The sequence below is a fragment of the Lasioglossum baleicum genome, unplaced genomic scaffold (assembly GCF_051020765.1).
Source record: "Lasioglossum baleicum unplaced genomic scaffold, iyLasBale1 scaffold0021, whole genome shotgun sequence".
NCBI lineage: Eukaryota > Metazoa > Arthropoda > Insecta > Hymenoptera > Halictidae > Lasioglossum > Lasioglossum baleicum.
Genome location: NW_027469081.1, coordinates 2,320,399 through 2,344,076, shown reverse-complemented (window position 1 = coordinate 2,344,076; position 23,678 = coordinate 2,320,399). Strand labels below are relative to the sequence as shown.

At 42.4% G+C, this 23,678-nt stretch overlaps 3 protein-coding genes across 17 annotated transcripts in view; 2 read left to right on the top strand and 1 right to left on the bottom strand.

Moving 5' to 3' along the window:
* The window catches only part of LOC143219222 (ras-related and estrogen-regulated growth inhibitor), a 92,239-nt gene extending 75,487 nt beyond the window's left edge, over nt 1–16,752 (bottom strand). Inside the window, exons 1-3 of one of the 3 annotated variants that reach the window (XM_076445175.1) lie at nt 16,263–16,752; nt 13,619–14,626; nt 1,588–1,644 (exon numbers count right to left, since the gene is read on the bottom strand). In XM_076445175.1, the coding sequence (XP_076301290.1) occupies nt 1,588–1,644; nt 13,619–13,679 (118 nt within the window). In that variant the 5' untranslated portion in view covers nt 13,680–14,626; nt 16,263–16,752. Of the gene's footprint in view, nt 1–1,587; nt 1,645–13,618; nt 14,712–16,262 lie in introns of all 3 variants that reach the window. The other 2 variants (XM_076445174.1, XM_076445176.1) reach the window with 2 other exon arrangements.
* A 32-nt stretch (nt 16,753–16,784) lies between these two features.
* Spag1 (Spag1 axonemal dynein assembly factor) lies at nt 16,785–21,056 on the top strand. The gene is made up of 10 exons (XM_076445173.1): nt 16,785–17,624; nt 17,887–18,163; nt 18,278–18,491; nt 18,619–18,780; nt 18,862–18,989; nt 19,066–19,169; nt 19,238–19,850; nt 19,910–20,030; nt 20,115–20,285; nt 20,380–21,056. The coding sequence occupies exons 1-10, from the start codon at nt 17,470–17,472 to the stop codon at nt 20,457–20,459; spliced, it is 2,025 nt and encodes a 674-aa protein (XP_076301288.1). The 5' UTR covers nt 16,785–17,469; the 3' UTR covers nt 20,460–21,056.
* LOC143219219 (uncharacterized) overlaps nt 20,900–23,678 on the top strand; it is a 35,374-nt gene continuing 32,595 nt past the window's right edge. For 11 of the 13 annotated variants that reach the window (XM_076445162.1, XM_076445159.1, XM_076445167.1 and 8 more), the window contains exons 1-6: nt 20,900–21,055; nt 22,297–22,484; nt 22,562–22,769; nt 22,840–23,013; nt 23,092–23,316; nt 23,432–23,675. In XM_076445162.1, the coding sequence (XP_076301277.1) occupies nt 22,331–22,484; nt 22,562–22,769; nt 22,840–23,013; nt 23,092–23,316; nt 23,432–23,675 (1,005 nt within the window). In that variant the 5' untranslated portion in view covers nt 20,900–21,055; nt 22,297–22,330. Of the gene's footprint in view, nt 21,056–22,296; nt 22,497–22,561; nt 22,770–22,839; nt 23,014–23,091; nt 23,317–23,431; nt 23,676–23,678 lie in introns of all 13 variants that reach the window. The other 2 variants (XM_076445161.1, XM_076445163.1) reach the window with 2 other exon arrangements.

Sequence of the window (23,678 nt, the reverse complement as noted above, 5' to 3'; positions counted from 1 at the left end):
TTAATTCTGCTCTTATCGTTCAGTATCAGTTCTCAGCTTTACGTATCCGTGTGCAGCGAATAGTTTTTGAAACTGTTGGAATTGTGTGGATTTTCATTGCATGCATATGATCGAATAAAGATTGTAAATTATAAAAGGAGGGTATTTATTCCATATTTCTATGACTTGTTACGAGTTTTACATACAATTGCAGTGTTCTGTGTAGGATACTTAACAACAAAGATAACGAAATAATATAAATAAGGAAGACAACGAAACAATATACAGGGTGGGGCACTATAAACAGGTCACCTGAATAACTCGCTTGCTTTTGAAGATAGAAGAAAATTCATCAGACCAAACTTACTTGATATCGAGACGCTCGTAATCTGATGTCATTAATTTTTTAGATATGACATTAATTTTATAGATGGAGACGTAAGTAGAGATTTTATTTTACTTTTCTTTTATATGTTCCTATTTGCGCTTTTGTTTTATATTTTTAATTTGTTTATAAGATTAAACAAATCATACCTACAAAACATTAAACAAAATTAAAAAATCAAACAAAAACTAAATTCTATTAATTCTTCGGTACATATTTAAGTAACCATTAAATGTTTCATGTGAAAATAAAAGATCCAAGATCATTGTTCTATGAATGCGCTGTCCTATCACCTAACGGACTTCACCATTCGATTCACCACGAAAAAATACAGAGATTTTTCATTTAAATTTTTATAAAGGAATAACTGGATGAAAAAGCCATGTGCAGGGAATCGCCCGTTTCGTCCCACTGTGCGGCGTAGGCTCGCCCTAACGCAGCGCGCATTCGTCATCGGAGCAGAAGGTGAAATCGAGCGATCTCTATTATTTACCGTAGTGAAAACCGAGACGAGAGGCCTACACGCCGATTGTAAATCGCGGCCTATTATCCGCGCGAACGGTCGCGCATCGGTCATCGGCGCGGCGCCGCGCGACGCAACGCGTCGCGTGTGTGTATATCGCGATGATGATGATCTCGATGATATCCCGTGAACGACGTTTTCCCTCTACCTCGATTCTCACGGTCCGCGAAATAAATTGCGGCTAACAGGAACAATGAAACCGGCCCGGTGTCCTAATGAAAACCGTCACGTAACCCCCGTGACGCGTTCCGCGGCGAACGATAATAGCCCCGACGAGGGCTGGTAGCGCGATTAACAAAAGCGATCTATGAAATGGACCATTGTACTGTCTAGAGAAGTGAATGACACCGGCCGGTGCACGCTCCGACGAGAAAATTGAATTCTCTGCGCTCGCGAACGCGAGATTCGCGTCGCGTAGATTGAAATAATGCGGGCAATAGATAAGACGATTGTCCGCCGCCGCTTTATGGACGCCGACGTCGAGCCTGCGTCACGTGGGAGACCGAGATGATTGCTCGAAATTTCTGCTGTACGATTTTATCGGTGTTCGCGTTCAGCCACAGCCAATCACGGTAATATTCGAACACTTTTTTAATAGTGGAATTATACATATTCGGACAAAATACTACAAATTCCATTTTATCAGGATGAATAGCGCATTAGCTAGAGAAATAATTATTGAAATCTGCGATTAACTTACCGCTGGTTGAGCTGTATTCGCCGATATACCGCCTGGTCAAATACCGCACGACCACGGCTGAAAGAAGAGAGAGAAACAATTAAAAAGCCGTCTCGTTTTCTATGCTGAATATTCTACATTCAGTGAAACCGGTAAGCAAACATGAAACTGAAAGGCTTTATCGTCACTGAAAATTGCAAAGTGAAAATTCCGTCGAGCTCCGGGGCTCGACGCGGTTCTTATTTACTCTTGGCGTCTTAAATACCGACTCACTATAAACGCTTCTGATAATTTCGTTGGGGCAGAATGTATCTGCAGTAATATCTTCGCCGATATCAGATCGAAAGAACGAAAGTGGCGCTCGTTTGTTTCTTAATTTTAGCAGGAACAGGTTCAGGCGAGTGAAATGCAATTAATCATCGATATAATTTCTCTGTTCACACGTAACCTCCTCCCCCGGGCTCCCCCACGCAAGAGCTTTTCAATTCCACAGGTAGAGAAATCCGGTTTCTGATTTTCAGATAATGCGCGGACGAGGGGGACCGCGAATCCATCTATCAGCTGGTTGCGTAAACTAGGTATCTGTTAATCTTGCTAACTCAAAAAATTCTTCCCGCTAGCTGCCATTAATTAATCGCACCGACTAATTGGTTGGTGCGACCGTACCTGCAAATTTCATTATCGAAATCGATCTACGCGGCGGAAAACGTCCAATTTTGAATACTTAAGATGACAGTCATTAAAGGAATTTCAATGATTAATTCCAAGGACATCTCCGCTCCCATAAATAAATTAGCGGCATCACGTGAATTTATGTACGGTAGCTCGAGTATTCGTGTAACCTGACGTATCTCGGATAATTTACACGCTTTTCCTATTCCAACCAGCTAATTGACGTTGATAAGTTTGACAGGTGTCTCTCAGCTGCTGGAAAATAACCCGTTCCCATACGTATTACATACGCATTCCGCTGTTTCACTACTCTTTTCCCTTTTCTATCGAATTTATCAACGCTTAGCATACGACATCGACGCGGCTTTTATTGCAACGAATTTCGACTTCGCGAACGAGCCGCTTTCCACTCGGCAGTCCTTTTTAATTCGTAATTGCTATATCGCTTCACTTTGTAACTTTTCATTTCGTCATTACCACTTCATTGTAAATCCTTATTTCGCAATTATCGCTTCATTGTAACTACGTATTTATTTCGCAATTAACCACTTCACTGTAGCTTTTTATTGCGTAATTAAATACTACTTCACCGTAACTTCTTGTTCGGCTAGTACCGTTTTATTGCAACTTTCCGTTTCATAGTTTCCACCGCACCATTCGGTTCACGATTAAAATTACGGTAGGGTGAACGGGTCAGTGAACGGACGTAATCTTCGTGTTGGAATTTACACCGTAATTCCATTTCTTATATTAGACACGTTACTTCTGTGCTATTTACTTTCAGCAGACATAAAGCTCAACTGTCACTGAACAGATCAGCGTATAATATTTGACTTTGCGGCGAGAACTAGGTTGCAAATAAATGATTTCCGTCGCTCCGATTACACACCGTAATTGACACGATTCTGCGGCTCGCGAAATTCGGGTCTCCGCGCGGCACAATAAATTTCGCCTGATCGTGGGAGGGGCTGATTGAAAATACGGGATCGATATCGGCAGTCCGGAGCCAGTGACTTGATTGAATTTTCGTCGATTCGCAGCCGAAGTGGGCGTGCACAACCTAACACGAACGCGTCGAACCGCAAGCAATCGTCGAATAACGCACCATACATCATTAGCCACGATAAAAGTATTCTGTTGCCGACACACCACACCTCCTGTCGACAGCTCGCCGACGACGACGCGAGAAACACGCTAGGCGATTCGCGAAGCGCCTCTTGCTTACTCCATTCCGTTTCAACCCTGCAATTTCGTGTGTGCAGCGAGATCCTCCGACATCCTATCGATCCATAATTACACGCTATAACGACCTAGCGCCTCGAAAAATTGCCTATCCGACGATTCCCTTACTGCCCCAAGGGGGCGAGACTCGATAATTCCACGATATACGCCGGAGCGGATTCTTTTCACCCTGCTGTTAGATAATTTTTCTTCAAAACACGAACGGGAACACGGTTTTCTGAAATGTTTGCTGCGCGATTGCTACCGGAGGCCCTGTGTGCTCTTCTACGTTTGCTCTTCTGGAATATAGTAATCGATGGAGAGTCGAGATCCTAATTCATTGTTTCTTTCATTTCTCAGCTACAGTTTCCGGAATTGTTAGCTATCGAAGAAGCAAACCTGAACGTCTAGTTTCTCACACGCCGACATCAGCAACATTTCCGCGAACAATTAAACCAGTGCTGTTAACGAGCCCGCTAACAAACGACCTGGCCCCCGCAAAAATCTAATGAAAACGATCCGAGTATCGGGTCTCCGCCGCACCGCCTCTGCCGGCGGGAAGAAGAGCGTATATCGCATGAAATAAGTAATAACAATAATTAATGACCACGATATACAGGAAATGTCGTCGGGAGGAATGTCCGCGGCGCGGTGCACTTGCGTTTAGAGAACGGTCGCTTCATAAATTTCTTCGTTACTCCGCGGTTCGTACGGCGAGGACTTAACATGTCGCGGACGTATAGTATCCTCTCTGGTTCGACCCTTCAAGACTTATTGAGTACATAGAGCCGCGGCCCGTACTCGTCCAGCATCTTCGTACACAGAGAGACACAGATACACACAAACGAACGCACGCACGCACGTCTCAGCCGACTCCGGGCCTGAAACTTCTCTCCAGACCGCTCGAGAGGACCCGGAGAGGGTTGTAGCGCAGAACTTGATCCGCGAAGTGAAGCAACTGGTTCGCTCACTTCGTCGGCGAAGTGAACTGGTTACCGGAAATTGATGAGACTCCTCGAAAGAAGTTAGACGGGAAGCACTCTCCAGCTTATGGTTGTGTCCGCGCGAGCGAGAGCCTCTCTTAACCCTAAATCGCTTAGGTGGTTGCTCTAGAACTCACGATGTCGCAACCTAACGATCCGACGATCGGACCAGTCTTATAACTGAACCCTTTGCACTCGAAGCTATTTTAGAATATTTTCATTCTCTAGAATTTTTTAAGTTTCATAAGGGTTGCAGACATTGTTGTATTATTTCCGACGTTATCCAAGGGTCGGTAAAATATTAACCGGATTTCGTATCGTGCATAATTAGTCATGACTAGATAAGACCAGGCGGAGGTTCGAGTCGTGTCTGACACTCAATCTGCACCGTGGGCTATTCCACTTAACCTTGAAGATTCTCGACAAAATCGAAAAAGTTGCTAGCAGTTGCAGGAGACATCCTATTTCTCCAGGATCGAAAGGATCAAGGCTCACCCACGCTGCACTGTTCAATGATCTTGATTCGGTCCGCTAAGTGGCTCGCGATCGCAATCGAGGCCGCAGAAATGTGCCGCGCGCGTCTTTTGTTTCCGAAAGATAGAAAGCTCCGGTGTGTCGAATAAAACTAGCCCCGAAGTGGGACGGGATCGCTCTTCGGGAGCGGGCAGGAGGCTGACATTTGAAGCGTTCGCAATTTGTACGCGGTGTCGAACTCGAATACGTGTAAACTCTCTAGCCGCGCGGTTCGCGTACGAAAGTTCAGAGCCGAGGGAAATTCGAGACACACGTATCAAGATAGGTAGAAGTTCACCGTGGCGGCGTGAAATTTATGGTTGTCCGGATCTCCCCGGGACCCCGAGAGAGGGCCCCCAAGAGCCTAGGAGAAGGGGGCATTGTTGCATCGGGGCCTCCGGTGTACGTTGGCAGAAGAAACTCGTGAATGCCTTCTCGTCTAGTTCATAAGTCCTGAATTGAACGCGTCAACGGGCTTATCGGGGCCTGATCTCCGGCGTACGCGCGCTCGTAAATACAACGGTTGTATTACCCGACGATACACGATAATGCATATCATTAAACAAATTCATAAAACGCCAGATAATCAGAGTTATGGGGGGCTTAATCGCGTCGCGGTTGTCGCCCGCGCGTCACCACGGCAATGTTGCGTCTGTTCCCGGTGGATCGAGATCCAGACTGTCCGCCTAGATCGTCGGTTTTTTACACGGGGCGCGCCCCGCGCCGGTAATGTTTCTTACAATGGGAGGTTGATTTTCTCGACACGGATTGAAATTTATGGACGCGCCCGTGGACGTGTCGATGTACCGAGACCGGAAGTGGAGTAGATACGGACTGATAGGTCCAGAGACGTGGATTGGTGTCACAATACGCATACGTGTTTTCTGTATTTACGATGCCGGAGTATGTTCGCGCAATCAGAATATATTACAGAGGTGTCCAATATATTCAACACTGACAGCTGGCTATTTTATGTAATTTTAATTCCGCGCGTAGAGACAGCCGGAAAATTGCAGAAGCGATAATAAGGTCTTGAATCGTGGACGTATCGAGCGAGTATGTACCAGTCGAGAGTTTATCTTTTAACAGTTTTCATCATTTACTATTAGACTTCGGGTTTGATGCGTTTGGAACTTGCGTGTCCTTCGATGCAAAATAAATTCATGTCGAACAGTAGCGAATAGACTTCTTCTTGAGAAAAGAAAGATAATAGACGACCCGACCTAATCCACCTGACCAAGAAACCTTGCCAGGATGCGACCAGGACAAGAGCACCGAGCCTGCTATGCAGCTCGGCGCGTTTACCGTGCCGTGAATCGGTCTTTTTTACCCTTGCTCCTCTTATCCACGGTGATCGTGCCCGTAATTACTATTTTCTTACGTGCACCGAGAGCTTTATCCGCCGTGAATCTATCTATAGACCACTGTACGCCTTGCAGACAAGCATCGCGCGTCAACGAATGGCACTGTGCTGCTCTTGGGTGCAGCCCCAACCCGTTGCAACTTGCAACCGCAGCTGTATTTCGTTCCCGTGCACCCGCGCATCTTCCGAGCAACGCGCACGATTCTCCGACGAGCGACTTAATCGCTTTTCTGCCTCCTTGCTCGTGTTCCTCTTTCGTTCGTGTGCCGATGATACACGATCCCGCTTGTGCAATCGATCGGGAGTTCATTATCGGCGCGTTTTAATTGGTTCGATGCGCGTTTTCATCTCCCCGCCCGGAGCAAAACGTTCCCCCACCCTACAATTTTGCAGCTTCAATTTGCCGAGGAAATTCTACTGTATACATAATATTTATATACAGGGTGAGATTTGTGAAAATAGAAAACAAGGATAGAGTCATATGTCATCTATGCGGTTGCACCGATGCATCCGCCACGTGCAATTGCACTTTACTCTCTGGTGCAACCCAATTTTTCTTGCTAAACCAATCGATCCCCCTTTTATTACATTATATATTTATTTAATTTTCAAATAACCAATAAGGAACAAGCTCATCCCAGCGACTCAATCAGGAGGAAATATTGCGGAACGATAAAGTTTTTGCAAAGACCGACACACACACGCGCACACACAATATGGCCGCTCGTTTTATGTATTCGGTCGCTCCATCATCCTGTTTGATTATTCATATTTGTAACTTCGGGCTTCGACGCGGTCGTATGAATCAAGATGCACGAACAAGGCTCCGGGCCGTGAATTCAGCTACGATAATAAATCGTCGCGAATCGCTGATTCACTCTTTACTTATATGCTCATTTATGCGCGTGAGCGCAATCGTCTCTTCGAATCACCGGACGTGTGTGCGTGTACGTATACGCCGGGAACCGAATTTGTTTCTCTTCGAGAGCAAAAATTCGCGCTGACTCGGCCTCGCTTATAAAATATTGAAACAACTGGCGGAATATTTACGAGCAGATTGCGTTTCAATTGTCCTTCGCGAATTGAAATGCTACGGAGATCGAGTTTCGGGAACGTTTTATCCCGACTTTTTGCGTCTTGCATGCGTAATTAAGAAATATTTTAGCGACTGCTCGCGTTGTACCTTTTGTCGAGTATGTTTGGTGTGTTTGACAAGTGATTCTCGAGTGTGGTGACAGATAAGGGTATCCGAAGTACCCTTGAAGCTAATTACATCGATAAAAACATAGCACACGGCAACTTTCAGTGCTTCACCTTGTCAAGCATGATAAGCTGCATAGCGTTTAAAAATTTGTTCAACCTCTAATTTCTAGCACAAAATCGATCTACGATTTTTATGAAACGTTTCAATTCGATCAACTTGTACACCAAGCGGTCCGTTGAAATTTTATAAACAAACGTGTTAATGGTGTCTATCCCTTGCATCGAGAAAACGAAGAGAATCCGAGTCGGCCATAAAAATAAGATTAAACGAGAACGAAGCGTCCGGGAGCGGCATAAAATAACGATCACGTGGACGCAGAACGAAAGGCGGGTGCATTATATTAATTTCTTTTTTTTGCCGTCTGCCCGGTACTTTTTTACCGTGCTGGTAATAAAGCGAGCCGTTTAGCCGAAATGAATTTATGAATACTTCGTGCGACATGGAAATGCGCCACCGGCTTCCAATTGCCACTTCAATAGGCGCTAACGCAGATAAATGACCCGAACCATAATCATCGGCGTTCTCGTCGCTTCCAGGAGCTTTTCTATTAGCGTATTTTCTTCTATAGAGACCCGCTTAATCTTTACGAATTCTATAGTCTCCACGAAGAAAGGTGGATCCTAGAAATTTTATGCAAACTTCGTTTCGGGCTGTTTTATTGCAGCGACCACTTCTCTGCAACCACAGACTAGCCTGCAGTTACATTACCCCTGATAGTTCACCAAGAGCTCATGAATTAGTCTCATAATGACTACGCTACGCGTCACAGCTTATCATTATCGATCTAGGTAAAACACAATAACAGATTTATTGGATCAAACTACATATGTACTAACAAACGGCGCATATTCTGCGAGATATTACATTTTATTGATTAGAAAACGCCACCAGAGAGATTTCGTTTTGCTCGTTCATTGATTGTAATTAACACTGGAATCGCAAGAATTTCAGGTATGGAATGCATAGAACCTCACCTAAGTAATAAATTAAATATGTTGATTAAGTAATACGCAGTTAATGAAAAACCCCAACAGAAATTTTCCAATTACATTGCTCGAGACGACTCGATAGTTTACGATGCACTCGCTGTCGCTGCAGAAAAATTGGTTAGAAATCCCTTGGCTATTAACTATCCAACTAATATTACAATCTAACTCTATGATCGAAGTTACGTTGCTAGAGTGTATCGCGATGCTATTCGAATTTGCTAATAACCCATTATGAAGAAGAGCTATTTTAAACATTTCTATAGGATCCTCCTATAAAACAATATACATATTCGCTATGCAAGATCAAAAACGTTTCCACTAATTACAAGAGATACGTGTCGTATACTTCTCAATCATTTCACCCAAGAACAAAGGGGAGCAAATTAGTGTAGAGGTCCAATTAACTTCTGGATCGTTCCAACTAACCAACAGAGATAAATTGATCAACGCTTTTCCGCCGCGTCTCCCATAATTTCTTCGAAACCGCGAGTAATCCTGCGGCGTACAAATCGCAGAGATCTCGGAAGAGCCGAAAGTCTGAGAAGTCGCCGATCAGGCGGCGGCGCGCGGCGTTAAATAAAATGGTCGGCGCGCGAATCGTTTAATTTGCCGTGCGCGAGTCGAAAGATTCCTGGACTCGGGATTCGATCGAGGGGAGGATCCGAAGAATAACAAAGCGGTGCCGAGCGATTCCAATTAGAAAGAAGACGGAGCGGCGCGGCGAGACGATCTCTCGGCGAAAAATCCGTCGCCATCTGACCGAGCGAAGGATTCCGCTAATTCGATTCCAACCGGCGCGGCACGGCGATTTGTTGTTCCCGGTGCTGGAAGCGTGGAAACACAGATTCCCCGGAAGCCGATAAGGTAGGAAAGCATCGGGCCGATGCGTGAGCCCGGCATGCAGGCCCGAGAGCAGCCAGCGAGCGCACTCGGTAACAGAACGGATGTATCGGATGTCCAGATCTCGCAACCTGCCGCTGCCGTGCAAGGATTTTTCGTAGCTCAACGACCTGCTGACCACTCTCATGTGATATCCGATAACGTCCACGGAGGTCCTTATTATACCCAGCAGGACACTGGCTCTCTCACGACTTTTACGGATTCCCCCGCGCGCCGGGAATATCCGCTTTCTGATCAAACGCTCCTCGTACTCCGCAAGCACCCGGGACGATAGAAACCGGCGCGGCACGGCGGCCGTGTGAGAACGCACGGTGGATCATCAAATTATCATCACCGGATCAACAAATTTTCGTGGATCTGCTCGCAGGTGTCCACAGTGCGTCGGAATGTCCGTTTTGTTCACAAAATTGCGTATCTTGAAAACTAGAGCGGTATAAAAAGATGTTTCAAAGGGTCCCATGGAAATCACAGACACTTTCCCCAACACGGTTTTCACCGGCAACACATTGCACCGACTCAAGACTTGACCGACAATAACTTTGGCCGACAACGCCTTTAACCCTTCGCACTCGAATGGGACGTCTGAGGCGCCACTAAAAATTGTCCATACCATTATTCAAAACAGTTTTAACATTCTTCAATTTGTCTGTATTCTATAAATTGTGAAAAGCTCAACTGTTATATAATAAGAATACAGGTTCCATTTCATGTGCACAATGTAAAAAAGATTACATAGAACAAAAATGATCTGGGTTGAGACAAATGTCTTGATTTTGGAGTTCAAATTGCTTCGAGCGCAAAGGGTTAACCGAAAACGATTTTGACCGACAACGACTTGAGATGACCACAGTATATATGTGTGTATGTGTGTGTGTGTGATAATACTCTCTGATAATACATATAATACATATGTGATAATACTACATGATAATACATACTGTGGTCGGCTCAAGTCATTGTGAATCAAACTCGTTGTCGATTAAATTTCTTGTCGGTCAAAAAAGTTATTGTCGGTGAAATGTTGTCGGTGAAAACCGTGTCGGGGAAATTTGTGTCGGTGATTTCCATGGGACCCGTTTTAAATAAACATCGTAGGATATACAGAAGAGTATATGATGATTATATTTATTTTGTTTAATATTGTGTAGCGAAGTGGGGGGGAGGGGGGGAGAAGCGAAGTGTCGGTGAAGGACACTTTTGAAATTTCCTACGTGAGTTTATAGTTTTGATTATGTATTCTGGTATAGGCGAGGTTGAGACATTTTCAAAACACTACAGAGAAACATTAGTTGTATACGTATAATAAATAATATGAATAATTATAATTATAATTGAAAGAGAGCTTGTGTCTACCATGTGTGATTTCAGATACAGTGACTAGTGAAGCTGATTATTGCTGACTATTTCCACTTGCAGTGGACTGTGATAATCCGATTATGTCGTCTGTGTTTCGTAAGTCCCGCTGTAACTCAAGTTCAGTTTATATAAAATTACTGTCGGAAACAAAAGCTATCCGTCGCTGTCACTGTGGATAAATATTATACAAGTAGAATTATCTCATAGTGATCGGACAAACAAACTGAACTCGTAATATCGAATTTCGTACAGACAAATGTACGACTAATATTTATGTACATATTTGTGCATAAGGAATTGGCCTGTACAGTCCTCTTACAATAATCTACAGTGGCCGAAATTTCTATAATGTCACTGTGTTTTGTGCCCGTGCGAAATCAATACGGGCCGGTTTATGTACTTTTTTAAGGCCTGGTTTACGTTGTATTTTTGTCCAGAAGAATTTAAAAGTTGTTGCATACGTCTTGTTGTTACTGGGAGCTCCAATTCAGCTCGAAATTCTGCTGCATTTTTCCTTTCCTTAGCTGCAGACCTCGTTAATATTGAATGTTGTCTCTTTGACTATTTTTTATTACTACCTTTAAGATGATTTTTTCCGTAATTTTCACGTAAATTGATATAATTATTAATCACAGTATACGACCGATTAGTTTTCTTAGCAATTGCTCGATTAGAGCAGCCCATATTTTTATAAGCATCGACTGATGCTTTTTCTTCACTTGTTAGTACTTTTCCTATCGGCATTCTCATACACGTGAATCAAATTACATATAACAAACAGGATTTCTGTGAGTTCTAAAACTAACACTTTTAGAATATTCGCAGTTTTCCGTAGTTCTCTGCTCAGAATACAGAGAAACACTAAGTGACTTTATAGAAACTTCGCACACTTGTGTTCTGCACCACACAGAAAAAAATCGAAACAAACGTAAATAGTAAACATAGCGGTCTAGAGTACGCAGTCCCTCTATCCGAGTGTCTACAAGGCACAAGACCAGATACGATAAATCAACAAAAATGGTGATATTTTTAAAATATCTATGAAAAAGAAGATGACTTCATAGAAATTTCGGCCACTGTATATTGTATCGACATACAATAAAGCTGCATATTGATATTTACTGCGTATTTATAGCCTGTTCCCGTTGCATTCAAGAAACCGTAATTTCTCAATGAAAGTTCCAAGCAACGGAACTCTCTTTTTTTTTATTCCTGATTTGCAAAAATACACAGAGGATTAATCGCAATCTAAGTGCAAAAAATAAACCGGCGACTCGCCTGTACAACCGAGAAATTACACGTTTATTCATGGTATCAGTTCCGCGGCTTATTAATAGGATTAATTCGAGGTCGGTGAACTATCTTATTGCCTTCATTTACTCGCTTTGTATGCATCGTACGACTGTCGGAGCTAACTAATGCACTGTATTATACCAAAGACTATACGTATTCATCTTAACGGCACTTTCATTCAATCCGTCGTTGGCGTATTAGATGGACGTGCAGAAATTACACGCTTTACATGACACAATATTAGTACCGTCCATAATAATTAATACCCCGCCGATATATGCGTTTGTACCAGTGTCGTGGGACATACTCTTCCATTATCTGTGACGGCGACACGCATTTGTATGGGAATAAAGTACCCCACGATTGAATTCGTAATTAAAACCACCGTATAAATCCACGACTAAAAGTGTCGTGCTTAAAAAAAAACATACGGGAATACAATTCTAAATATTTTCTCCCAGTTGCTTATGTTCGTCGAATGGAAGAAAACATTGTTCTTAAGTAGTTGTATCATGATATTGATATAATTGGATGCATCTATTTTTGTTCATTTTTATGAAAATACAATTATTTATTCTTCTGTTGGATCGCACAACAATCAATTTTATCGAGAAAATTGCATAGAACATTTCATTATGCAGTAGAAAGAAAAGAATTTCCACTTCGCAAAAATTAAAGAAGAAACTGTTCCTTCTTCGCCGGCAGTACACATAATATACATATAAAAAAGACGATAACTTTTTTAATATTGTACTATACGATTTGAACTATTTTGGGAAGCTAGAGCAATTAGTTTACTGCAGGACGTGAAAAGAAATTTTTTAAAAAATTTCAATAGATCGGAATTGTAGAGAAAATACTAAAAGTTGCATTTTACAACTTTTTTATGTGGGCCTATATTGAAAATTTTAAATACGTTTTATAGATCTGTGTCAATTATATGCACTGTTAAAGTTTCATCGAGATCAGTTGATGCGGAAAAAACGACAGACATTGAAAGATGTAAGAATCTGTGAAAAACTGCAATTTTGACCATCTTTAGACGTTTGTAGCTCATTGCAACGTCCGATTTTGACGAAAATTTTAGGATATGTTTAATTGACACAGACCTAATTTTGAAAAAGTTATTCGCTGTACCTGTGTATAAATATTACGTTGGCAACTAAGTCCGCGACCTCCACATTTTTCTCAAACAAGGTCATTTATATATACATATATATATATATATATTTTTTAAGCACGAGTATTTTATATCAAATTAATCGCAAAATTCAGAGCTTTCAATGATATACAGTATACAGTTCAAAAGGAATGGTCACTGAATGAGAGGTTATAATGATACATACAATAAAAGAATTACGAAACGCGAATTTAGTTGCCAACCTAATACAAACGTCGATCAGAATTTAAGAATAAATAGAAAATATTGCGACTCTCTCTCAATAATTCGAACTGATGTTTCAGTATCGTAAACAAAAGAAAGCAATGTTGACATTACCTGACTTTCCGACTCTGGGGCCGCCGAGGACGACCACCCTGATTCTGTTGACGTTTGTCATCAGACGTGGATGTTAGGTGTCATCCGAGCTTCGGTTGCACATTATATTCTCCCCGATTGGCACTGTTCTCGTTGCTTTTCACTCTACGCGCCGTTCATTTCATTTTAACGACGTTAATGTGCATTTCGATCGCGCACGCGCGCATGGGAGCCGAGAACGCGACGATTTATGGGTAACGAACAACACAAGCGCGCCACAATACGAATCCTCGGAGAGACACACAGTTTGCTACCCAACAGGCTAATATTTACAGATGACAAACTTTCGTACGTTCCTGTCCCTGTGGAGTGGAACGGTTTTGTGACGACGATAAAAAAAAAGATCGATTACGATCGATGACTGTGTTATTTGCTCGTCCGTCGAGCTTCTATTTGTTCAGACTGCATCGCAACCAGTAGCACCGGTAACGTTGGTTACTTGTTCCGCTTCCACTAATCGCCTCGAACCGTAGGGACAGCTTCGATGTTCATTCCACGCACGCTCTTCAATGGCGCGATAAACTCTGTTGAGTAAGAGCCACCTTTTCAGACTCGTCGATCTTTCGAAATCAATTCACTCGCAATCCTCCGGCAAAGAACCGATCACGAATCGTCACAGCATCAAACGGCGAAGCGAGGGAAAGAACAGTGCGTTACGAAGTAATTCGACACACGCGATACGCGTACATCGATATATCCTCGAGATCACTTCCTCTATGCAGACTCTATGTAGACGCTGATCGAAAGATCTGTCGCACTGGAACGCGTCCGAAAGTTTCTCGGGCAACGATGTCACACACCGGTCGGTTTCGTCGCGTCGTTGAAAACGCCACTTTCTGTCCCTCGATTTCTCGCTCGTACGATTTCTCTTTTTTGTTCCCCTCGAAAACTTCACTTTCCACGTACAGACGCCGCGCGACTGCTCTCGACAGCGCGGCACGGCGAGACGTCGACTGCAAACTAACCTCTCTGGACCACAGGCCGGTTAAACGTCGTCGTACGGCGGCGTTCCGGTCGCGTCGCGGGAAAACATGCGGGCCCGTGCGCCGCCACGCTGCGAATAATAACACAAGAAACGATTCAAGAAATGCTGTCTTGCTAGTTCCATTTATAACGGGTCGACGGCCTCCCTCTCCTCATCTTCTCTTCTCGCTTGGCGCCGCCAACGTCGCTCGCCCCGTTCGGATTACGAAAAGGGAAAAAAGAAGGTTCGAGGAGAGACGTGTGTGTACGCTCGAGCGAGAGAACGCGCAAACCAGCGCAATCCAAACAACTACAGAAGAACCACTCGTTCCCGCGGACGGGCAGACGAATACTGGAACTGGAAGCGAACGGCGCGCACAACTAGACTCCGAGCACCGCCCACGTGCTCTCTCGCAATTCCTGCGTCGCGCCGCGCCGCGCCAATTTTTTCCCCTCTCCCGATCTTTACGGGACACGGTTTTTCGTGTCGAACGATACAGACGACATATCACTCGCGAACACCGCCGATTAACGTAACCCCGGCGCGGCGTCACTTTTTTACGGGAACCGTTCGAACGCACGTACTTCGCTACCGACGAATATCCAATATTTTTAGAAAACAGGAAACAAAGATAAGGTGGATGTCCCCTCTATATATGAGCCCCATCGTAAAAATAAAGTAAATTTCACAATGAAACACTTATTCATTTGCTACGTTGATTTAAAAAAAAATTTTATAATGCGAAGTGTAAAATTTTATAGTTCATTTTCAAGTAAACATTTTTGTATTCTTTTTCTGAATCCGTTTCTCTTCTTTCAAGAGCCGTTTTCTTTCTTTCGATCTTCTGCTGCTATACGTCTTTTTTGCCTTCTCTCTTCAGCTTGAATTTTCTTTTTAATAACAGCCTCTTTTCTTTACACTCGTGAAATTGTTTATTTTATAATACGCATAATGTTAATATTATAGATTATATCTTGCATAACACACATTTGAATCAATTTATACACGATTAAATACGCAGGTTTGCGAACAAGTGTTCATAGCAAGTGAAACAAGTGGTCATTGTCATAGACAATATGGGTAACATCAATATTATATGATTGACTCTTTCAGATTCAGATCGCGAGATTAGATAGCGTTGATTGACTTTACTCGATCGTACGGATTCCCGTGGAGACGAGCGTTTCCGGAGCAGGTTCGCGCGTAAAGCCCGACGGTGTTTATTGTTTATGTATTAGCAGAAACGCCGAGACGTGTGTAATTAAAACAATACAAGCGCGCGATGTGTTCACACGTTGGACACTTTATCACGGTTTATTGTACTCTACGGTTGACAGCTGCACACATTACAGTACATAGAAAGACAAGGCCAAGCGAGAAGAGAGTTGAATCGTCCCGATCATCGATCGTAAACAAGAGTCCATCCGAAGGTAGAATTCGATCGATTGGAGCGCGTGTAAATCGATGAAAAATTCGATGTATGGATACGGTGTCTCGGGAAGGTCGACTGTCGATGTGCAAACATCGAACTACGCACAGACGTGGCCTGGTGTTTACACAAGCAGGTCGATCTTCCCAGGAATAATAGCATGTGATTCGACTCGACGCAACGAACGTGCGAAAGCACGCGTAAATAAATACCTGATATCTACTAGCGATAAGCGAATTCACTCGGATGAAGAATTCCACGGTCGTACAACTCCCACGTATCTCTTTCGCTATTTCGTATAATAGTAAACAATACGAGACGAGATTATACGCGACTGTGGCAAGCGATTGGAAACGAGCGGATCGGGAACGAGCACGATACACGGAAACAACTTCTGGCACCGATCTCACCGAGCGCTCGCCGGCGAATGCTCGAGCTTGAGCGCCTCGCGCTGTCTAATATGCACTCTCCAGTCTGCCCACTGCACGCTTCGACCACGGCATGGCATGGCGTACCGCTCCACGCTACAAGGTGACTGGCGTGTTAACAGGTAAGCGGAGACCGATGCGCGATCGCTCTAGTATGCAAGCGCGTGTCCACCGCTACAGCTAACTACGCGAAAACACTTTTCTCTTTATGGGTACAATAACTTCTGCCCGGTACCGAGCCACCTCGCCTCGAGAATTATCGCCTAATCTTTATCGGGTCGAACAACCGATGATAATTCCAGATAACAATCGCCCAGCCCTCGCGAAGATGATCGACTACGGTCTACGGGAGCGATCGGCGGGGTAGGAACCAGTAGGAACCCCTCAAACGCCTGCTTCCCCACCAACCCCTCTTTCTCCATGGTTACGGCGGATGTTGGTGAGGGACACAGTGGACCTTACGTCGTGGTTTCGTCTCAATTCAGACGAGAATGCTCATCCCTGATTTAGATTGAACTTCAGCTCTGGTAACCAGAAATTTTTGCCTTCTTCTTATATGCAATCCTGTGGATTTCGGCGAGAAAAAGCTGAAAATCCAAGTTTCAATCCTAGGAGACCAGTGTTCGAAAAGTTACGCGTGTTCAAGTAATTTTCTATAATTTTACAATTGATCTAATTAGTGTACGTATAAAGAATTCGTGATTAGTATCTTGAACAAGGGTTTTGAACTAACTGAAGATCAGGTAAGCATCGCTCCGAATCGACTGGTGCGAATATAATCGAATGAACCGTATGCACACGCCACTATGTATTGTCCGAGCTTTCGTTGGAAACGCATCATGAGGACGCTGGCCTGCATTACCAGTCGAGCCAGTGTCTTCGCGGATAAACCGTAATTGATAATTCGATACGGTGTCCATGACAACGATATTAACCAAGTTCTACCAGAAAGGATTCCTTTTACCACCAACGCGATTATTTGTTTAACGACATGGATGAAAAGGACGCGCAGCTTATACGCATTGCAAATCCTGAGAAAAAGACGTTGCTCGAAAGGTATGGTGTACCGGTCGAGCACCTCTCGTACGAATACATCTCTAAATGCACAAATGGGAAAACGTTGGAGCGTATTGTAACGATTCTGCGGTAAGTGGAAATTAAAATTCCGCGCGGTTTTTGTAAAATTAAATTGTATTCACTTCATAATTATAGTTAAATATACTGATTGAAAGCTTGAATTTGAATTTAGATTTAAATATAACGATTGAAAGTTGAATTTGAATTTAGATTTAAAGCGTTTAAATATACTTGTCACGTTTGTGTGCCTTTTAAAATATAATATCCTGCTTCTATAATAATTGCCAAATGAGTTTGTTAAGTAAGTATAGGTGCGGTGTTTTATTAATAGGTCCGGTGAAGAAGGGTATTACCCAGATTTAACGAGACACGCGGAAGAACGTCTAGCCGTTGTTAAGCCGACGAGCATAATTCTAAGAAAATCTGAACCCGTTCTAACGCGAAACATGTTAGACCCATCAGAATGCAAAGAACTTGATACAGACATTAACCACTGGACGTCCGAAATGCAGTCTCGAGAGAAAGATCTTGAAGAAGGGAAAAATCTTCTAACATCGGAACCAGTTCCTCAACCTAATGTTAGGCAATTGAAAGAAGAGTTTGCAAAAGTATCTCCACATTATTGTATATCTTTCTTAACTCCTATATATAACTATCGTATTACCTTTTCTATTCGTACCGAGCCACGCGTAAACTTAGAACGTCTAATTTAATTTAATCAGAGAAGCACGGTAACGCGTTCGAAAGATTCTAATAAAACGAAACGAATCGCCTCATACGATTATGCGGCATGGGATAAATACGATGTAGACACCGAGTTAAGTAAAATTGATATACGAGAGGAGCAGAAGCAGGTTGAAACAAAAAGGTTTCAACAAAAGCAAAAGGAAAGTTTGGAAAAAAGGAAGCTCAATAAGGAAACGATTATTAACAAATGTGAGTTGTAAAGCGGACTCCTTTGATCAATCTTTTCATTTCATTTCGTATATAATGTACAGTTACAATTCATATTCAACAAGGTTTACGTATGAGTTTTAAAATAACGCGTGCATGATTTGATTAGCATCATTAACCGGGACCGAATTAAACGTCATGGCAGAGCAAGAAAAAGGAAAGGGAAACGAGGCTTTCAAGGTTGGAGATTACGAAGAGGCTCTTGAACATTACAATACTAGCATAAAAATAGATCCAACTCTAACCACTTACAATAATCGTGCGATAACATGTAAGAACCGTTTATCGGAGCATTAAAATTAGCAACGGTGTCCACGTATAGGCAACAGCTCATTTATTCGCTTGCTTTCAGTTATCAAACTCGGACGGTACGAAAACGCCCTTAAAGATTGCAACTTTGTGCTCGACGCAGATTGCGCGAACATAAAAGCTTTGCTCCGACGAGCGGTAACTTTAGAGCACCTTCAAAAGTCATCCGAGGTATCGCATCACTATGTGACTTATTCATGTACGCAAATTTTTATAACCGTTCCGTTAAAACTTAATTAATATACAGGCATTAGCTGATTACGAGGCTGTTCTGAAATTGGAACCGATCAATCCTAATGCTATAGCTGGAGTTAAAAAGTTAAGGAAACCTTGCGAATCTAGGAAAGTAAGGTACATACGAAGTTGCGTTAAGATATAATTCAAATGAAATCTAATTAATCTTAATCTGGTATTCGTAGAATGGCTATTATCGAACAGAGCGAAGCTGAACGTGAAGAACCACAAATCAATAAAACCGAAACAAATAACAATTATAAACAACCTGAACCGAAATTAAATATTGGAAATAGTATATGTTTCTGCGACAGGGCTCCAGGACCGTCGCAAAATTTGGGACCCAGACCACACTTCAAAGCCGATTACTGTCTTGAAAACGACAATAGAGAAAAAATTATAGCGAGAAATGATGCTTCAAAAATATTCGGGTCTCCGGAAAATTCATTTAATTCTACAAAAGAAAATACGAGTTCGTATTTATTCAGGAATCCGAAATCAATTTTCACTTGTCCAATGCCCTCGAGACAAAATGGTGCCGTTATCATCGAAGAACTGCCGAACGAATCCATTAACAATAATTCTCCGGAAAATAAAAATATCTCTAACGGAACAGCGTCGAAGAAAAATAACATCGATAGAAAACTTCCGAATAATAATAAAGCGGCCGAGGCTGAGAAGTCGAATGTTAAAAAGTCAACAAAAAATTGCGAAGTTAACGTTACGTCTGCGAGGAAACATGAAGCGGCGGATAAATGCGAAAGAAAGGCTAGTAAACCGGAAAAATATGACCCGAAGGTATGTTACTGGTGACTCGACTGAGGAAACATTAAACATAAATATCGATGAAATTGCAGAATTTTAATAACATTGAAACATCCTACGAATTCATGCGTGTATGGCGGTCATTGAAGAACGATGATTTAGAGGTGTACGCCCAGTTGTTGCGATCATTGAATGCCGATAAGTTAGATTTAGGTTGGTACTTGCAACGAGCTATATTGGTGTATCACTGTGTGCATAACGAAATTCTCAAGTCCCTTCCTAACAAAATCATATCAGTTTTAGGTAATGAACTCGACGGGAACATGTTGAGTAAAATTTTACACTGTTTGGAACAGCATTTTTGCAAGCCCAGCGACAAGGAATTGCTGAACAATTATTTAAACTCGTTTAGTCGAATGAAACGTTTCTCGATCGTGAACATGTTCATGAACGCGGGGGACAAGCGAGGTAATACTTGCGTTGCGACTAGGTTAACGGCAGAGTTGATAAAACGAAAATTCCGTTTCTTTCATGCTTAACAATAATTGCATTTGTTTCACAGCTGTGAGAAACATATTGAACTTCTTAGAGAAACACGGGACATCGGGAGTGTCTTCTCTGCGGCAAATTTATTGCGTCTGAGCGTGTTCTAAAGCGTTTTCGAATTTGGTAGTGACACGACACCTAATCAACGAGTACCAACATTATGCAACAATAGAAACGATCAGACTTCGAAAGGATTGGATACGATTGGATACGATGCTTTTCCATTTTCCCCTGTAACAGTATACGCATAAAGAGAATAATGAATAACATTATTTTAAAGAATAGTATGACTTTATTTCATATATTCGTCGCTACTTCTGTTCCTGGACCATCCTGGACGGGGACTATTTCGGGAATTCGAACCCAAAATATCACGTGTGTAGATTTTCTTGCATCTTGCGTAGGCTGTGCAGTCGTCGATGACTGACGATGATTTCGGTGCAGCAGTCGATGGTGGCAGCACGTGTAGCTTATCCAAGCGAGTGCGCACTCTGGCTTTGTTCCGACATCCGGACTCCGTGACTTTAGCTCTTCGTCAGTTGCGTACTCTTCCGTTCAAGCAGCTTGTGACATTTTTTTCTGTTACTACAAGATGTTTACTTGGATGAGCCGTGCGAATTTCAACGAGGACCCCGATAATTCCGCGTGCAAAGTCACCATGAAACTGCTAAGGAGACAACAGTAACTGGAAGGTACGTGATCCGGCGTGGTTACGGGCGACCCGGGTATGTTTATAGCCTGCAAACTCTGACATAGCAATGGCGTACTGTCGCCGTAAAGGCCGTGCCAACAAAATTCTCCCCTGCCTTATTTAGCGTAAGTCAATTGTGCACGCGGGAATCCGCCGGATAAACGATGGCTGATATGTGGTGTTGCGGCTTATGGTGACAAGAACTATTTGTGTTTCACGGTGATGAAAAGTGGCGTTTTCTACGGTGATTATAGTGCCTCGGTTTTCCCTACTGTGGAGTGACCGCCGATTGCTGAGCGGCACGCCATCCTGCTGTAGCTGACTGAGCTCTATACTGTAAAGAGATTAAATGCTATGTGAGTTCGGACCGAGACACGAGTTCGTGTTTTTATTTGTTGACGATATGTCGATTTCAAGCGAAACCGATCCTTTTACACGAGATATATTATTCCTATTCGTCTTTATATCGTACCGCAGTGGAAATCAGCATTGACACATAAGAAATGATTGATGTGTTTTGTACACCCGTTCGTGCGCGCGGTTTATTTATCGTGAAATTCATAAAATACCGGTTTCCCCGGGTGAAAATATTTTCATTTGCCTTTCCGTGGACCGGACGTACGCGATCGTTTACGTAATAATTAAAAAATTTTTCAAAACTCTTCGTCGAAATTTATTGGTGTATCATTTTGTTTAACGAACACGAACACAAATATATCAATGTACAGGTCTAATTATTTTTGTAGCAGACAGGTTTAGCCTACATAGTTTCACTTTGTATTAATGGAATAAGTGTAACTGTTAGGTGTTTAGGGTGAGGTATAGTTTATTTGAAAGCATGCAGAAATATTTGATTAAAAATTTGTGTACTCCTCGATTCGCAGTGAATAGAGAGTTTAGTCGGGCAAGAATACCTCGGTTTGATCTCCGAATGCGCAGGAGAATGGGGTACAAAAGTTGAGGATGTCGTCAAGGTCGAAAGCAAACTATACTTTATGATTTTATATAACATATGTTTATGAGCTCTTATTATGTTATTGAATTTTCTGTTATGTAAATGATATAATTTATAATTGATCATTAATTGAATACGTTGTTTATTCACTTTTCACTCGCTTATTTTATACGAGACTATAATATAGTTTGTATACTCGAAAGAATACTTGGAATAAACTTAGACGAACTCTTTAACGGAAGCACGATATCTAAAACAATTAAAGAAGGATATTGTATAATTTATAGGAATACATAGCAACACAGGTCTAGTAGAGGTGCCATGGATGATGAAGAGCGTCTTGAGGGTGAGGAAGAAATGGAATTAGACGAAGCTTCCGATGGTGAGGACGAAGATGAAGAAACAACAGGAATTCCTGTTTCTCCAGCAAATTCTGATCAGTTGCTAGGCTCTGTACCACCAATTCCTGGTAACAGTGAGTATACATGTGTGTCTTTCGTTGTAATAATTCATTTCTACACGTATTTCTTAAAAATATATATGTTATTTCAGAGGAAGCACAAAAGTTTGTTTCTCTTGCAGTAACCCCGGATGAAGCTTTTCATGATCCTTTACGGTACCAGAAATTTCCACTTCCTGGAGGTAAACCTTTAAATATTAGAAGGGGCCCGGGTAGACCTAGAAAAGAACGTCCACCTGGAATTACTCGTGGTGGCGGTACTCGTAGACCTTTTGGAAGAGGAACTACAAGGGGCAAAGGGTTAGTGTTACCTACGAGAATGAAAAAAAGAATAGCATGATAAACATTACATAAATATATGTTCATTTAGTCTCGGATATGCAAGAGGTGTACCACGCCGTACTAAAAGTAAAGATGACGACACGCATTCAGAGTCTCCGAGTCCTCTTCGTCTCGGTGAAGATGCCAATCCTGACGGAGAGTCATCTAGCACTGAGAGATGCATGCCAGCGCCGGAAGAGCCTCCATATTTTCCAGAACAATGGCAAGAAATCTTAATCTATATTAATTTTATTCTTTTATTTTTCAATGTATTTATATTTATGCGTACATATATCGTTAGGCCCGGGAAAGTCTGTGCTCTGTGTAATTTGGGTGAACGAAGTCAACTAGGTCAAGGGGAACTGTTAAGATTTACCTGCCCCGAAGGTTTTACTCCTGAGAAGTCCACCAATCGTGACGAAACAACTGATCATCTTGTTGATATATCTACCGGGGACAAAAGCCCACGTACAGCAGGTCCTGGTGCTGTGACTTGCCGTAGGCAGAAGAGTCTAGCTAAGTGCAGGTATTTGAATTTTACAAAATTCTTCTACATAGAAAGTGGAGGTGTCCGTTTTCACAGAACTCCGATAAAAAGATATATTATAGATATTGTTCAAAGAAAATATAATGCTTTGCAGGAATACTAGTCTAACAAATTTTACGGAACCAGTGGAGGAATTAACTATAGTTGGGTATTTAGAAGAACCCGAAATAGGAACATTATTTGAATCAACTGGGCACTATTACATTCATCAATCATGTGCAGTATGGTCGAGCAATACCCAAGAGTTAACAACAGAAAGTTTAAGTCCAGCAATAGTGCAGGCATCGTCGAGGCGTTGCGCTTATTGTTCTCATTACGGAGCTGGAATTCCTTGCAAAGTA

Coding starts and splice junctions, on each gene's coding strand:
- Spag1 (XM_076445173.1), top strand. CDS start 17,470: ATGGATGAAAAGGACGCGCAGCTTATACGCATTGCAAATCCTGAGAAA. Junction 17,625..17,886: donor CGTATTGTAACGATTCTGCG/GTAAGTGGAAAT, acceptor TTTTATTAATAG/GTCCGGTGAAGAAGGGTATT. Junction 18,990..19,065: donor ACCTTCAAAAGTCATCCGAG/GTATCGCATCAC, acceptor ATTAATATACAG/GCATTAGCTGATTACGAGGC.